The sequence below is a fragment of the Thermobia domestica genome, chromosome 13 (assembly GCF_964235325.1).
Source record: "Thermobia domestica chromosome 13, izTheDome1.hap1.1, whole genome shotgun sequence".
Classification (NCBI taxonomy): domain Eukaryota; kingdom Metazoa; phylum Arthropoda; class Insecta; order Zygentoma; family Lepismatidae; genus Thermobia; species Thermobia domestica.
Genome location: NC_137466.1, coordinates 214,184,394 through 214,202,635, shown reverse-complemented (window position 1 = coordinate 214,202,635; position 18,242 = coordinate 214,184,394). Strand labels below are relative to the sequence as shown.

The window sequence follows — 18,242 nt, the reverse complement described above, 5'->3', positions numbered from 1 at the left end:
CGCCGTACAATTAAACTCGTTTTGTACAATTTTATAGATAAAACTCAGATCTATCATGTTTCGCCTTTGTTCAAGTGTAGGGATACAGAAGTTGTCTATTAATGTTAGATAATTTTCATAAGATGGATAGATTCTAGTTCTCTTACATACCAAGTATTTGATACATTTAGACTGGACTTTTTCCAGTTGGTGCCGGTATTGCTCTTGCGATGGGTTCCAGGTCACAGCAGCATATTCTGATTTTGATCGGACTTAGGAATAACACATTTTTGTTGTTCATGTGGTAATATTGTTAAATTCCTTTCCAGTTCTAATTATGAACCCTAATATCTTGATAGATTCATTTTCTATGTTCTCTATATGGTTATTAAATGTCAATTTCGTATCAAAGGTCATTCCAAGATTTTTGACTGAGTTTAATCTATTTAGAAAAATCTATTTCACTGAATAACTAAAACTCTATTTGATTTTTGAAGTAAGATCTGATTCATTGAATAATTAAATTTTATTTGGTTTTTGTTTCTAGTAAACGATAAAATGTTACATTTGTTTATATTTACACAAAGTTTGTTAAGAAAATACCAGTTAGCAATATTTTCCATGTCGTGTTGTAAATTGAGATAGTCATGGACGGTCTTTATCCTACCGTATATTTTGAGGTCATCAGCAAAAAGCAATTTGTTACTTAATAATATATGATCAGGGAGATCATTAATAAATGAAAGGAACAATAAGGTATCTTGGTTAGAGCCCTGTGGAATTCCAGAATACGCAATATAATCAGTTGATTTGTACTCTTTGTAGACGAATAAAATTCGTGAAACTTTAAATACAACATAAATTACGTGAAATTAATTATGTATACTTGTTTGTAATGGAATAAGAAGTGTTCCATTACAAGATAGGCTAACAGATAGATAGACACGGAAATACGAGGAGTGATCAAAAAGTAAGGTTACAAAGCAGGCCCGTAGCCAGCCCGAAAATGTAGGGGGAGCCCGGAGGAAGTTAGGGGGGCCCGATCCAAAAATATTAGTTCATCCCATATTATAGTTCATTTGCAAGTCTACCGTGAACATTTTAGAGGGGTCCAGTAAAAATTTAGGGTGGGCTAGACCCCCCTGCATAAGGGCCTGTTACAAAGCCTGTAGTGAAATGTGTATATATTATTTCATGCAACCAATACAGCCAACAAATAGTACATACATTATTTTTCGACATAGTCTTCATATCGTTTGAGACAGTTATCGCATCGCGGGATGAGTTTGAAAATTCCCTCCTGATAAAAATCCTGTCCTTGTGTGTGTTCAGCCACATTGTCAAGAACTGTTTCGCCTCCTCGTCTACAGAATATTGTGTACAATGTGACGAACACTTCCGAACGACATTCCCAATTCTGCCACCAGATGTCGAAATGATTCTCCTATTGTCCTGAATCAGCTCCACCACGCGAGCTATGTTCAAATCTGTTGATACCCGGCCACTGCGCTCTTCGTCGGTGACGTTTCCTCTACCAGCCACAAACTTTCGACACCATTCTCCGACACACTGACGAGACATTACAGTCTCTCCGCAAACTCCTACCAGCTGCCGGTGAATTTCAGCCGCGGTTACGTGTTTCGCCCACAAAAATCGAATAACTGAGCGGACGTCTACCCGAGGCGTATTTTCGAACTACACTGAACTCAAGCCATAAGGCATCGTGAACGGGTTACGCTTGGCAACGATGTAGGAAAAATAAATGACGTCTATATCTCAATCCTGTTTGTGACATCACATCACCTACATATAGCACAAAGTAAAGACCAGATGTTGTCGGCCCTCGTAGCCGAATGAGCTAGCGCAACATGCTAGTAAGGAAAATCGTTGTTGGTGTGGGTTTAAACCCTGCCTAAGGAAAGTTTTTTTTTTTATTATTTTCATTTTTTTTATAATAACACTCCTTTCGTTAAAATAAGATTAGAAATAATATTCAAAAAGTGATTTAACGATTATTTTTAAAAATTTTCATTAAAATAACTTTGCCCTTGTACTATACACATCCATAGCAAAAAGTAGTAGTAATAGTAGTAGTAGTAGTAGTAGTTCTTGTTGTTGTTGTTGTTGTAGGAAGGTTAGAATGCAATTCAGCATTCATTTGTTTCCGTGCAATCTTGCCAAACGTAACCCGCTTACAATGCCTTCTGGCTAGGGTTGAGTGTATTTCGAAAATATGCTTACCCGAGACCAATTTTCCAAACGAGTCGCCATTTGTGTTTACCAAGGATGTTATAAAATAGCGGATCTGCCCATACGTATCTTCATCAAAGCCAAAAAACAACTGAGCATCGTCTGAGCCGGCACGTCTGATTGGCTACTCTCGTTTCCGCCATGATTGTTGGCTCGAAACATTGCGATCTTAGTGGCGCGGAGTGGCGAAGCTGTGACGTATGGCTTCACGATTTTGTTGTATGGGCAGATCCTCTATTTTATAACATCCTTGGTGTTTACCTACAACTAGCGCCGTAGGTTGGAGCAGGTCCGTATCCAGGGGGGTCTAGGGGGCCGGGCCCCCCTAAAATTCTGCTGTCCCCCCTAAAATTTTTACGGTAGGCTTGCAAATGAACTATAATATGGGATGAACTATAATATTGTTGGATCGGGCCCCCCCTAAATTTTTGGGCTGGCTACCGGCCTGGGTTGGAGCAGTGTGACTGAAACTCTGCATAGTTGCCAACTCCATGTATTACAATTACCACACATTCCTCATTCCTTTATACCAGACGAAACCCCAGATATATCGGCTTTGTAAACTTAATTTCTGATCCTCCCTCGTATCAATAGAGTAGAATGGTAGAAACTTCGTTAACGCTTGCTTCTATTATTATTATTATTATTATTATTATTATTATTATTATTATTATTATTATTATTATTATTATTATTATTATTATTATTATTATTATTATTATTATTATATTACAATGTTTCCGGCGATACTGTTTCAGCTTGTTAACATCTACTTCGTCTTTCTACCTTTTTTTTCTTCTTTTGTATTCTGTATCTTCCTCCATTATCATCACACAATTAAAACAAAAAGCGAATGCTACGAGAATGCAACATGTTCTGACTTTACACATGATTACCCTTTTGTTTGTGTACATTTGTTTGGAAAAACAGCGATAAAATATTTTGGTTGCCTTTTCAAACATTTTCGCGAACAACGACTAGATAATTGTGTAACCCAGAAATCCGGATATTTGAAGCTCATGTTCTCCGACAGATTACAAGCACTAATCCTGTTTTATTTTTAAACCTTTCTTTCTTCCTTTTTTTTGACCCCGATTTCAACATTTACACATGATATGAAAGCATACTTTTTCGAGCCCCAGAGAAACTAGAGACAAAATGGAAATATACTGTTGTTCGTATGGTTTTGTTGTAATGGCAGATTTGATTTTTTTTAAAAAAGAAAGACTGGTTTTAAACATGTGAAGAGCGATGAGTGGAAGGATGGCCGAGAATCACCCATACAACATATATACACAGAGAAAAATCCGTTCTCCGGACAGCGGTATATTGTACAAACATACGGTATCCTCTTTCTTACTATAGAAATCAGTACGGAGCATACGTTATCCGTATGCAATATAGGCACTGCCCTTAGATGTTATATCATGCCGTTGCAGGATGTATGGCATCTAACAGTTTTCCGTATATCACATGCTTATACTTATGTTACCTTCGCCAGCTATATGTTATATACATCCATTTGTATGAGAGATCCTGACCGCCTGTATTGTTTCATATGGAAAGTACGTATAAATGGAACACTTATACGGAAAGTATTATAAAACATGCGGTTTCAGTTATACGTCTGTTGTACGTTAAGTCCAAAAACTACAGGAATTACGCATGTAACCTATCTTTTTAAGTACGCCACCTACAATTTTTTTTCTCAGTGTATATATATATATATATATATATATATATATATATATATATATATATATATATATATATATATATATATATATAAATCTATGAATTTATATAAATGAATTCATAGATGGATGGAAGCACATTAAATACAAGATAATGTTAACAGAAAAAGAAAACTAGATTGTCTCGGTTGAATAAGTGAGTAAAACAAGCCAAAAGTGATTTTCAATAATCAAAGGATGGGAGAAAAAAGTCATTTTTGTTCATTACTGATTGCGTCCAGCTTCAGTTCATTTAAAGCGTGTTATTCTCTTTGATATTTTATTCTGTGTTGAGTAGCGCTCCGTAAAATCTCTCTGTATAAAAAGAGTCCTGACTGACAGATTGATCATAGCCCAGGCCAAACCGCTTAAACTAGGAACTTGAAATTTGGACAAATAATGGGATTTGTGATATAAGGTTCCACTAAACAAGGATTTTTTTTTTTTTTTTTTTGGAAATTCGACAGGTATGGGGAGAAAGGGGGTGGCCATTATTATCTTAAAAATAGCCATATCTCGGGATCTCTGAAGGTAAGAGACATGAAATTTGATATATGGACTTCTCATTTAAAATAATTAGACACGTCTTTCAGCGTTTCTTGATATTTGCCCTAGAAGGGAAGGAAACAAGGCGGGTAGAAAGAAGTAGGGGTTGAAATTGTTAAAATAAAATGCCCGTATCACGAAATCTGAATAGTTATACATACATCTATTACTAACTTATACAAATTTCTTTTACGAAGTACCATTGCATTTTACTATTGTTTGTGTATATATAGTGTGGGTTAGTTTAAATGAATGTATTGGTTTTTAAAACTGAATAGAGATAAGAAGGGATCAAAGTGGTTCCTAAGATGTTTAAATTTTTACCAGCTCTGGGAATATCCCTTTGGGCCTTTATGTTAGAGACATATTACTTGGTATTTAGACTTTTCATTTAAAATCGTATTTCAGAGATATTTTATATTTCCCCTACAAGGGAAGGAAAAAGGCAACTCGAAATCCCTTGAGGTTAGATTCACTATAGACCTTTTTATTCGCTGATACACGTTAAACGATGACGAAAAGTCGTTTCTGAAATTTGTCCAATAACTGACTGATTTTTTTTTTTTTTTTTTTTTTTTTCAGCACATATTAATAGCATCTAGGCACGAAATAAACACTGTTTTCTTTTATTCGACCTTTGCTCAACATTTTGCTCTCGAAATATCGTTTTATCGTTCTAAGTTTCTGCGGGCTTTTCAGCTTCGAAATGAAGCATTTGCACATCCATATAAGTGGATATATTGTGGTAGTCATAACTTTAGATTTTATTTCGAGTTATATTTAATTTTGAATTTTAGTGGTGTAATCTTATGAAACATCAGAAATTGCGGGACTATGTTTACTTCTAAATAATTGTTCGTGAACAATTTGGATCAGGATATAAAAATACTATGTTCTACAACCGCGTCTGTGAATTTGTCTTATGTGCTAATGACAACTTCGTTTACACAATTAGAACTCATTACGGAAAGCTGGAACAGACATTCTTGTTATTTTCTCAATTCCGAAAATTTGTTCTGGGTCTTCTGGGACTCGGGAAAGTTTTATTAGTGCACGTGACTTTAGGTCAGGTCCACGATCTTTTAGATGATCCTCCTCGGCAAAAATCCTGATATAAAAGATCATCAGGCTAATTTTAAAGATGGTATTTAGAAGATATATTTAATATTCAAGATGGTATTTGAAAGTTGGTATTAAGGCTTTTAATTTACAATAATTAAAGACATGTTTCAATGTTTTTTATTATTATTATTATTAAATGTTTTCCTAAGAAGGGAAGAAAAAGGGTGAAGTTGTAATACTTAAAATAAGATACTCATATCTCGAAATCACTTAAGATTAGAGATATGAAAAGAGTGTGGTCGTAGCTCCAGCAAATGTGGATGTCTAGGGACGAGGTCCCCAGCTAACCAAAGACTAGTGAGTAAATAAATCTGATAATTAATTGATAGACACGTTTTGGTGCATCCATTACATGTAAATTGTAGTTTCCTTAGATTCACAAGCATAGTTCATTGCATAAACTATTTTTAACTGTATATCTCTCTTCGATAAATAGGCTGGTCACTTGGTTTTCCTATTCATCAAGTTCTAACCAATGCTGATTCCAGAAAATTTCCCTTGGGGCAGGGAAGAGGCGCATTTTCATTACGTAAGGGTATAAAGTAGTACTGCAAAACACCGCAATCCACGTGAACAATATCAGAGATATTTTCCAAGGAGGATTTCGTATCTACGGGGACGTTCACACCAGGCCACCCCCTCAAATGCTCACTTATTCTGACACCAGCTTTAATTTATTAAGGTGCTGATTGAGCAAATAATCTTTGAGAGAAATCATTTGTTTCAAAAATCAAAATAATTGGCTGCGTGTTCAGTGTTAAGATATCATATGAGTAGACACGAGTATTTTTTCAATAACTTTTCTTTTTTAATTATTGAATAGACATTACGGCTTATTTCCTTCAGTTTACCACAGATGTTCACTGCATTGCTGTGGTCTGGAATTTTCAGAAAAAATGTAACTTCAAAAAACAAAATAGAGAGAAGAGAAGCAAGAAATGAAAAATAAAAAAGCAATACTTTTGAAATAATATGTATGTTCAACATTGTATTTTACACATGTACATGTGATTACTTATTTTCGTTTTTTTTTTTTTTTTTTTTTTTTTTTTTTTTTACTTCGGATGTTTGAAAACAGCACCAAAACATATACATACTATTGAAATAGTGATTTATACTATTTCTAGGTTCTAATTTGAGAGTCTTTACCAAGACGTACAGCAAAAAACTCTCATCAATCACACTTTAAAAAAATAGAGTTTTAAAAGAGTTTAATTTAGGGTGTGAATTTAAGTGTTAGTTAGTGAATTCTTTTAAACATTGGGCAAAGCCTTTGTTATTTGCCTACAATTGCTTATTCAGTATATTAGCAGCAAACCTCTATATCTAGAGCAGTGGTTCCTATTTCGACCTAATTCCTATTACGACCCCCATTATTCACATCCTCCTGCCAGCCACTCCCTTATAATTTCTGGTTTGCAATGACCTTGTTTGGGATTTTTAATATACCTATTGCGGAGATATATATATATATATATATATATATATATATATATATATATATATATATATATATATATATTCCCTACGATAAAAGTGCTGGTTCAAGATGATTATTAAACCCTTTCATTGAAGAGGTCATCAAAGTAGCTGATCTAAGCCCACAACTTCTTGACCAACGAATAAAATTAACGTGCGACAAGTTCTTACAACTGGTTTTCTGTAACAAGGAATTTGGAGAAATTCTGGCTGAAGAGGAGAGAAGAATAGCCTGGTCTGATATCTGTTGCTTTAAAAGTAGTAATTGCATTTGCTAAATAGTAGCTGTGCGACAGGGGTTTTTCTTGCCTGGTAAGCATTAAAACAAAAACAAGAAATCGCTTATCAGTTGATATTGTGCATCACGAAGATTGAAGCGGACATTTCCGCACTAGGGAGATCATACCATGCTCAGGTATCTCATTAGCTTTCAATTTTAATTGTATTTCAATATGCAAGTTTTGTTGCATTTATATTTTTCTGGTATTTCAATGTGAAGTTCTCATTAGTTTCATATCGTACCTCTTTCATTTAAATTGATTTCTAAACAACTCTGGACCTGTTGAAAATGTTTAGTAGACCTATTTTTTGTTGTTGTTTTTAGCAGTATGTATAAAATAAGAATATGTCTATCAGAACAAAATTCAAAATAATATGTAAAAATATTTTCCAGTATTAGATTCTAATTATGTTTATCTCTTCCGCTTATCTTCGCGACTCTCAGGTTGAGAAACCCTGATCTAGAGGCTTTTTCCTCATTCCGCAACCCTGAGGACTCGCCATGTCGTGGTGCCAGGAATCCATGTTGCATGGGTTGAACAACTCATTATTAATTACGTTTCTCACTCTCTTTTATTCTCAGCAGATGGTTAATTGATGTCTTCGATTAAAATTCTTAAATTTTCCTTTTTCTCTGACAATGGTTTAGATTGGTCATTTAAAGGTGCAACGTGATCACTGAATTTTACAACCACATAGGTTATTATGTTTACAACCGATTCTCAGGTAATCCAAGGTGGTCACATAAAAGAACAAAATTAATCATAAGAAGTTAACATAAATATACACAACGATTGATTTTGGATTGATTTAATCGCCATAATATTTTATTTTGTTTACCTTACATGTAGTTTGCATTAATTTCATTATTAATGTTATTTCTGTACACAATGCTGTCAGAAACTACCTCTAATTACAAGTACTGTGCTTTACCCCCATCTAATTACAAAAATTAGTTGACTAAAATAGCAAAGCGATAACATTATCATTTCTTCAGAGTTTCTATGTATTTGTTGAATGTTTTCTCAACAGATTATTGAAACGACCATAAGCTAGGTTTGCCACCTTTCCAAGGCAGAATGTAGGAACACTTTATGCAGCTATTCGAGGAGGGAGGTATCAGCGGCGCAAATCTGTCTTCAACATTGAGGGGGGAGACCGTTTCCATATATTTTTAAGCGATGTTCAAAATATTTACAAAGTTTTTTTGAAAACTAATGCTGTGGAGGATCAGGGAAGCAGAATTGTCTTCAACATTGGGAAGCAGGCTGGTTTGAAGTTTATTCTGGGAGGACATCAATTTTATCTCATTTTCCTTTGTGGTAATCGGACACAAATGATGACATTTCACCCCAAAACAAACATTTCAAATCGGATTAATGGGGAATAGTCCCTCCAGTTTCAAGATTTGAGAGGAAATGTGCCCCTCATCCACGGGATTTGCGCCAATGGAAGGTGAAGCAGCATTTCTTTTCCCATAATAATGTAATATAAGTCTTTCTATAGTGAAGAGAGAAACATATTTGTAGTTGATGAAAGAAAAGTAAGACAATTTAAATGATATAGAACATATCTGGAAAATATGTTCTACTTATAACAAAATAAGTATCGAACACAAAGAAATTGATTATGTGATATGAACTCTATGTTTAAGAAAACTATTGTAAATGTATTATGTAATACACCAACACTATTATTGGGCTTATGCCTGTTGTGTTGATGGCAAATAAATAAATATAATATAATTATAATAAAATATGGCCAATTCGAATAGTATGCAGCTATATGTTACCTACCACAATACACGGAAAGTAAAAATGAGAAATAGTTAACTGTCTCAATACTTTCGTAAAATTTTTGTTGTAGGAACAATACCATTTGTTGTTTTTATTGCTTCAGTTGGTGCCACTCTCAGACCTATTACTACTACTGCTCCCATTTAAATGTGTGCTTCTGGTTGCTTGTAGAGGTCTGCACGGGCTCGGGCTGAGTCCGTGGGCTTAAGCCCGACCTGGCCCGCGGGCCTACAAACCATATATCACTTCGGACCCGGCCTGGGCTCGGGCCGTAAATTTTTAAATATACCACCACATTTTTCGGGCCTAATTTTGTAAATACACTGTACAACGATATTAATTGGGCAGTTTTTTCTGGAGAACTTTCAAATCACAACTGCAAAATTAAACATCTAGTTGCTGTTAATAAAAATACAACTTTGTGTTAATTACTAAATTTCTATAATTCGAGCTTTTTCGGGCTCATTTGACTATCACACAAGCGCGGGCCGCGCTCGGGCCTAAATGCTAAAACATATTTCGTACTCGTGTCAATCCTCACATTATAAATTCACAGGCCGCGCCGGGCCTAGGCTAACATTTCCCAGTGAACTTAGTATTTCCGTTACCAGGCCGCTCTTGTGAAGTTTCCTGTTACTCGGAAGGTTTTATATAATGACGTGAAGACTATGTTCCAATAATAATAACAAACTTCGTCAATAATACGAAAGTAGAGACAATTTAAAATCCTGACAGAGTCGTGACCATTTTTGGTTTCATGCCATACATGGCTTCCAATTAAGCAAGACAAAAATTTTGCTAAAATCAAATTATTAAGATTCATTGTATTAATTGCCTTTGAGAGTAGTACTAAGGCAAGGGTGTCATTTTAGGCTACAATTCCCAACCTCTGGAGTTTGCGGTGTGTGTATATACACACTTTTAAGAGTCTTCATCCCGACGAAATTAAAATACCGCTAATTTTACAGTAATTATGTGATATCTTCAAATAGATAAAAGATAATCGAAATGTGGAACAAGAGCGCCCTAGACAATATTATTTTACATGAGATACTGTTATCACGACTCACTTATCTGCTTTTGATTTCGAGCCGTTTTGAAAATCGGCATTTATTTTCGCGTTTCTAAACAGCTGAAAACGGAAAGCCACTAGGTGACTTGTGATAACGGTACCTTACGCAAAATAATATTGTCTAGGGCACTCTTGTTCCATATTTCAATTATCTTTTATCTATTTGAAGATATCACATAATTACTGTAAAATTAGAGGTATTTTAATTTCGCCGGGATGAAGACTATTAACAAACAATATATTTTTATACGTCTGCTTTTAATACTGAAGTTAAAAATGTTTTAATTGAAGTAGCCCTCCACCTATTTCACAATACTGAATAGAACCTATAAATGTGCCTCCATCGACATTCGAACTGAGAACCACGTACTTTCAAAGGTACATGTTAGTTATGGTAAAATACCTTAATATTTTTTCAGATATATATATTAACTCAATGAATAAATCATTATTACAAACATTTGTTTCAAAATCTAACAAATAGTTATACTTGTATACAGGACCGGACTTAGGGGGGTGCAAAGGGGCACGTGCACCCCCCCCCCTTCCATCGTTGTAAATATACACTACCTAAAGTGAGAAGCTAGCAGTGAGTTTTGCAAAATCAATACTTTTTAATTCAATTTTGTGAAGGCAGAAGGAAAAGAATTCATCGAGAGCAAACACATAGCATTTCCAAAGGAATTCTTCATTCACATTACAGATGCTCAAAGGCATTTTAAAAAACTCAAATTTAATTCAAATGTACTGGTAGTTATTGGTGCACCCCCCGTCAGAGAATCCTGGATCCGGCCCTGCTTGTATACTATTTCCTCGCCTTCAAACCTGGAAAAAGTTTTTTTTTTACACATCAAACAATCCCTTCCGAATGTTTCTTTTACTACATAAGATTCTGTTTAATAGAAATATTTCTGTTACATATGTAGATACTACAAATCTTTTAACAAAAAATAAAACAGTTGGTATTTCATAAGACGTTAATTCGGTTAAATTTAAGAAAATATTTTTTCAGTAGAAGTGTATTATCAATCCCACAAGGAGTATATATAAAAATCAAATTTTATGTTATTATGTATGGAAATTATCGGATCCAGCAACATTAACTTCCTCGCCTCCTTATCACATACTTACTTGCGAACAAAAATTTTCTTCTACATAATAGTAAACTTAACTATTGTTACTGTTGACGGCCGACAGAACTGCGAACGATTATGTGTATATGTACTTATTCAAAATACACTGATGCGAATTTTGCTGGTGTTAAAATGTCGGTGGGTGACGATGTATGTGAATAGCCCCTTACTGATTCTAACAATGTTAGGTAAATGGTTTAAATTATGCAGCGCCTCGTTAAGAAGTTTTCGCTCTTCCCCGTTCTCGTCTCTCTTACGTCCGAGTATTCGCCTCACGATTTTATTTTCAAAACTTCCAGTCTGCGTTTTTCCCTTAAAATAAACGGCCATGATTCGTAACCATAAAACACCACAGGCATAAATATGGTTTATATACTTTAAGCTTCAAATTCTTTGTCAGAATTTGCGAAGGCAAAAGAGTTTTTGGACTGACTAATATTATGAACTCCTTCCTTTCAGTAGACATTTAATTTCTCCATGGGTGTGGTTTTGGTCTGTTAGTATTGATCTTAGATATTTGAAAGTGTTCACTTTGTCGGCATTAGGAATTAGATTTCTGTGCTTCCGGGATCTATGGTCATTTTTAGCCCATCACCTATGAGCAGTGTTTCTTTCAGACCTGTTTTTTTTTTGGGGGGGGGGACACTGCCCCCGGAGACCAAAATTATACGTCTACAATATAATAAATAAAATAGTACCAGCAGTGCCCCCCCCCCCCGGAACATTTTTCTGAAAGAACGATTGCCTATGAGGAATGGTGTTCCTCGGCGATTACACTACCCAGGGAAGTGAAAAAGGAACGAAGCGGCCTGAGACAGTTTGTTGAGGACCATCTCGGCATTTACCTGGTATGAACCGCAGCAGGCTAAAGACCAAGGATGTTATGAAATAGAGGATCAGCCCATACAATAAAATCGTGAAGCCATACGTCACAGTTTCGCCACATCCACTCTGCCCGCTCCGCGCCACTAAGATCGCAATGTTTCGAGCCAACAATCATGGCGGAAACGAGAGCAGCCAATCAGACGTGTCAGCTCAGGCGATGCTCGGTTGTTTTTTGGCTTCATTAAGTTCATAGGATGAAGATACGTATGAGCAAATCCTCTATTTTATAACATCCTTGCTAAAGACGAAGGTGTACTCATCTTTTTGCCCAACCAAGAGACTCCATTAGTGGACCATCTGAGCCTATCCTAAATGGAGAGCATGATATATATGATCCTCAGAAGGCCAATTTTCAGTGAAAAGAGACCACGTAGAAGTTTATTCTCATCACCAAGAACGTACGCAAGGGATTTGGACACCAGCACTACCACGAATCTCCGACTTTTCTGTAAATTTAGTCTAATTTTAAGAGTAATTAAAAAAAAAAAAAAAAACATTTTAATGTAATTTATCCTCATGTTGAATGTAAATCCCTTCCGAAATAAAATTTTGCATATGTGCCTGCTCATGGCTACCGCGCCTAATGATGCTTCTTTGTACAACCAACACGATATAATCCCTTACATTGAATGACGTCGCGACAAGTGAACTCAGATATCAGATTTTCGTAATTCACGAAAGTGATATCTGAGAAGAAAAAAAATGAGAATGTCATTCAGAGTTTGAGAGGATTACCTCTTGAGTCGTTTGACATGGGAATGCCATTTATCTCAACAGCTACTTTTAATCTGAGATTACCATTTTTCTCATGAAGTATTACAGCAAATCTGTCCAAATCATCGTTGTGTGAAGCGCTTCTTTTCCTAAAGTATATTTAAATTGTTCGAGCTGTTTTATGCTATTGGCAGTGGTTGGAAGTGAGACGGTATGCGGTGGTATGCCATACCGCCTCTGGTTTTTCAGTTATCAGGACATACCGTTACTGCAAAATAAATACCTTTAATAAATCCATTTTTATACACAGCTTTGCACGAAAAAAAAAAATATTTCTTATGCAGAAATAATCTTTAAGTTGACACCAAAATTTTTCTTTTTCCTACCTTTTGTTTTTGAAAATGAGGTGTCTTCAAAGAAGTTCACTTAGTTTATATTTTGATGTGTCATATTGAACTGTTTCTCTCTATATGTATGTGTATTCTTGCCTTAATACATATATATGCCATGATTTGAGTATGGGCAGATTTAGGGGTTGTCTGCTGTGGGGGCGGATCTTCCGGGGGTTTGGAATACTCAAACGAGTGAGAGTGTCCGGGACTTTTCCCGAAGGAAATTGCTAATGTAAAAACTCGATTTTTGAGAATTTTCGTTTACAATTCTGTATAATACAACATAAAGGGATTTTTTATTATTTTTTTTCACAAAGTTCTTGGCGAGGGATCAAAGTCTCTCCATGTTCCTCTCCCTTTAACTACTGAGAAGCTTTCCAATTGTTTTCAGCCACTATTAGAGCAACCCACATTATGCTTTATTTTTGTTTTGTGTGTAATTATGCTTTATTTCTTTCCAAATTATGCTTTATTATGCTTTATTGTTAATTTCATTCATTGTTTTATATTAATCGTGTATAATGTAAAATATTTACTATACATTAAATATTCTAAATATCATGATCTATTTATTAATATTTTATGCAACCAGTTTCTTTCATATTTAATGAAATTTCTACTTAATGCATTGTAAAGAGAGGCTTTACTCGAGTCAGTTTTTGTTTCACTTGTGTGCGCCTTAGAGGTGCATATATACAGAAAGGGAAAGTAAAAGATATCACCAAAAAATAGAGAAAGTGCTCAAGTTCAAGAGGTACACATAACAATATAGTGTGGAGTTCTTGTGTACTATTCGTTGTTGGCGGAAAGTTTTATCCATTTCCTTTTTGTTTTTCTCCACATCAAAGGATTACACCGAAAAGTTTACAGAAATAAAAATTAGCTTTTCATTGTTGCATTGTTATGTTCTTAATGATTTTGCTTTGTAAATTTTTTGGTTTTAAAAATGTTAAACTTGCAGTTAAACAGAATTTTCCAAGAATTGTGCTATATATTTTAAATCATGCTTAAAGCTTTATTTTCTAAAATTATGCTTTATTATGCTTTTAAAGTTAGTTTCTTCTGGACCCTTAAATAACCACAACCATGTACAAGGTACCAACCATATGTCTAAATTGCTATTATGCTTTTTATGCTTTTGGGTTGCTCTAGCCATTATGTAAATAGAAATATAATAGGCAACATACTCTCACTGTATTTCAACATTTAGATATCTGGTACGTTGATTCAAAATCGTAATAAAACATACCGCATCTGCTTTTATTTTTCCACTTCAAACACTGGCTATTGGGAAGATAATTAAACATTAACCAGTCTAGCTTACTTGCTGAATGTGATCTAGTGGCTCATGAGTGCTCCTTCGCTGCACAGGGTCCCGGTTCCAACTCCCAGTGGGGAAGCACTGAACGCATTAGAGTGGTTCAGATTCCACCTTAAACTATATAGGTCCACGTCTGATATATGTAGTCTTGGTGAAGAAAAAAAAAAAAAGATGATTCTAAACTTGAAAAAAAAAAATAAATAAATAATAAATAACTCGTAGTCTAGTGGTCGGAGCGTTGGACTCATGTCCGCATGGTCCTAGATTCGATCCCCGGCCGGTGTTTCCCAATTTTCGCCGTGCACCCAGCACCGTGACGCACGTGAATAAAAGACGTGACGGTCACTAGGTCTATGCTGTTAGAGACAGGACTGACCGCGTGTTCGTTGCTAGGTTCTCGACGTCGTTCAGCCGGTCACTAACAGATGGCGCTGGAGTGGCTCACACCCACAGAAAGGCCTGTTATGTTAAGTGGTTTGGTTTGGTTCAATACACAAATGTAGTGGCGTATTTAGGGGGGTGGCTTCCGGGCTTAAGCCCCCTCCGAAATCTTACTTAGTATAGTAAAGTAAATGAAATATCTTGCAGAATTTTCACATTTCCAGGCAAAGCCCCTCCCGAAACAAAATCGTAAATACGCCACTGCACAAATGTATAGAAAATTAATCGACTAGTTTTTTCCCCCTTTCATTATGCTCTATTACAATCATATGTTAGAACTCCCTCGTTGATATATGGTTAGTATACGCACTTTTCATGCAGAAAACCCAGGTTAGATTCGCAAGTTGAGCCTCATTCGGTTTGGATTCCACTTTAATCTGTAGCTCCACGTCTCATACAACCTCACTGTTGAAAAGGACGCTGAACTCCAAACCAACCTACCAATACGATGATGCCTTATTTGTCTCACGTTTTAATATTTCTCTATCTTTCTGTATTTTACACGAAATTATTGTTGAGGTAAAGTGATGCTTCATTGTACGCCTGCGGAAACAGAATGAAAAGTACGCAGTATCATCATAAAACGGGAGGAATATACCGATAAAATTAACATGTACCTGCAATCGCAAGCTAATAACCTGTTAGGTAGCTACAAACTCTTTTAAAGGAAAATACACCATGAAAAATTATCGTAATATTTGTATCAAGGAATATAATAAAATAAATGAAATGACTTACCTTTCTCGTAGGTCTCCCTCGACATTCAACAGGGACAGGTCTCACCCCACAGCCATCTATTTGAAAAAATTATTAACATTAAAATGTAACGAAAAAAAATATATACATTATATTAACAATATGATTATAAAATGAAGCTTTGGAATCTACTGTACAAATTACGAACCACTTTAATTATTCAAACTATATCGAGTAAAGGAATCATTTTAAACAGTGATGATTTCAAGGTGCGACCCTGGAGGAAACTTTTGCCCACAGAACAAACAAATTCCCCACAAATATTTCTCAGTTTGTGCTCAACCAATGGCGCCGATTTCTCTGTAAATTTGAGGGGTGCATTCAGATGCAGAAGGCATAGGTTTTTAAGACAAACTGCACTCAAATTATGCCAAATATTGTATATTCATGAATAGAATGTGGGGCACACATGAGCTTTGGGGGGCCCGGGCCCCCTCCCCCAAGGATCGGCGCCCTTGTGCTCAACCAGGGTCACCAGTATTTTCGCAGTACTAGTTTCATTCAGGGGGAGGTACGGGGGATTCGGACCCTCCTTCGAGACCAGAAATGAAAAAAAATAAAGAAGGATGAAACAAAAAGAGATGAGAAAAAGAAGAATCAGCATTAAAAATAAAAAGCTACAACAAGATTTTGGTTACTTTTTCTTATGAGGAGATTTGTATTACTTGCAATACATAGCTGAGCTGGGTATACTGGAAAAGTCAGGGAATTCGAAATTTCTATAAAAGTTAGGAATTCTCAGAATTTCTGTTACTAGTGAAGAAAATTTCAACCTTTCGAAAACACAGTGCCGTTCTGTAAGTGTGTGGACATTTTTAATCATAATTTTTCGTCATCGTTTCTCTGCGGTAGCAAACATGTTATTTCAGAAACAGTTTTCTACTGTTTCTTTAACCTGTCATTTGGAACAGACAGTAGTTGACGGAATAATGAAAGCAAAAAAGTTACATGGAAAGAAAGTTCTGTTACCATTTGACTCAACAAAGGAACAGATATTGTAAAATATTTTACAAAAAAAAAAAAAATATTGAATATGTACTTTTTATAATAGTGGATATGTACTTTTTATAATAGTTGAGATCATAATGAAAGGAAAATTGTTATATGTATTTGAATGAACAAAGCAAGGAACGTAAATATTGTAAAGTCTTTTTCAATACTTTTTTTTATTATTATTTTACTCGAGATTTCTTCATAGTTTGTTATTAAAATACTTACTATCATATCCACATTCTATTGTCGTAACAAACCAATATATGTTGTCAGTAAAATATTTTAAATTGATCGAGCTCCTGGTGTGATAACCACAGTATTACATGTTACACCCCCTCCCCATTAAGAAATCATGGCTAAACGAAGCAATATATGTTACCAGTAAAATAGTTTAGAATGATCGAGCCCGTGGTATTTCATATCACGCCCTCCCCCTTTACAAAATCCTGGCTACATGCCTGGTTTCATCTCTTGTTTATTTCGCATTTCTCTCCGAGGAATATGTAAAATCATCATCATCACTGATTCTATGTGCTTAAAAAAATTAGGAAATAAGTCTCCTCCGATGAAAAATTTGAACATAAAAATTCAAATTGATGTTTTGACAAATATCAGGAGTCCCATTTTTGTGCTCAAAATCACCATATGTTTGATAGTTTCCTGAAAACAGTGGCGGATCCATAAGGTAAAAATGGGGGGGGGCATCCAGACCCCAGACTATGATAGTATATCATGAGGAGTTTACTATAAACTTTCAAAAATATATATAAATAATAGCTTCAATTATTTTTGTTATTCAAAAAACTGAGGGTGGTCTAGCCCCCCCGGCCCCGGAGTTAATCCGCCACTGCCTGAAATTTAATTATATTAATTAATCAAACTTGTAATTAAAAACCATTCATGTAGGTATATACATTAATCAAATTTTCTTCATAAATCCTTCCTTCATCAATTCCCATCCCAATTTTATTTTCTGACAACAGCCAAAACGCTAAAATAATAGGTCTACTGATTTGGTTTGGATAACATCAAAGTTTTTTTTTCTCTCGGTATTCGTAATAATTAAATTATGAATAAGTATATTACAATTTTATGTGTTTGCGCTTAGGAATTTTGACGTAATTAATTTTCTAAACCAAATATTATTTAGAAGCGTAAGTAATATTAATTTGTTGAACTCTTTTGGGGTACTATAAGGAGATTACCCATCATTCTCCAAGTAATTTGCACATTAAGCTTAGAATATTGGAGACAGTTAAAACACATGTTAAATGATGCTCTTTTAATGGATATTTTCTTTACTTTGCATAGGTACAACCATATTAACACATTTCGCTTAAGCACAATTTAA

The 18,242-nt window shown here is 35.1% G+C and overlaps 1 protein-coding gene across 1 annotated transcript in view; it reads right to left on the bottom strand.

Annotated features, from left to right (window-relative positions):
• Window positions 1-18,242, bottom strand: part of LOC145669008 (uncharacterized) — a gene marked incomplete in the record, with an annotated part of 761,869 nt that overhangs the window by 566,478 nt on the left and 177,149 nt on the right. The window contains 1 exon segment of the mRNA XM_081737333.1: window positions 15,881-15,936. Within this exon segment, the coding sequence (XP_081593459.1) occupies window positions 15,881-15,936 (56 nt within the window).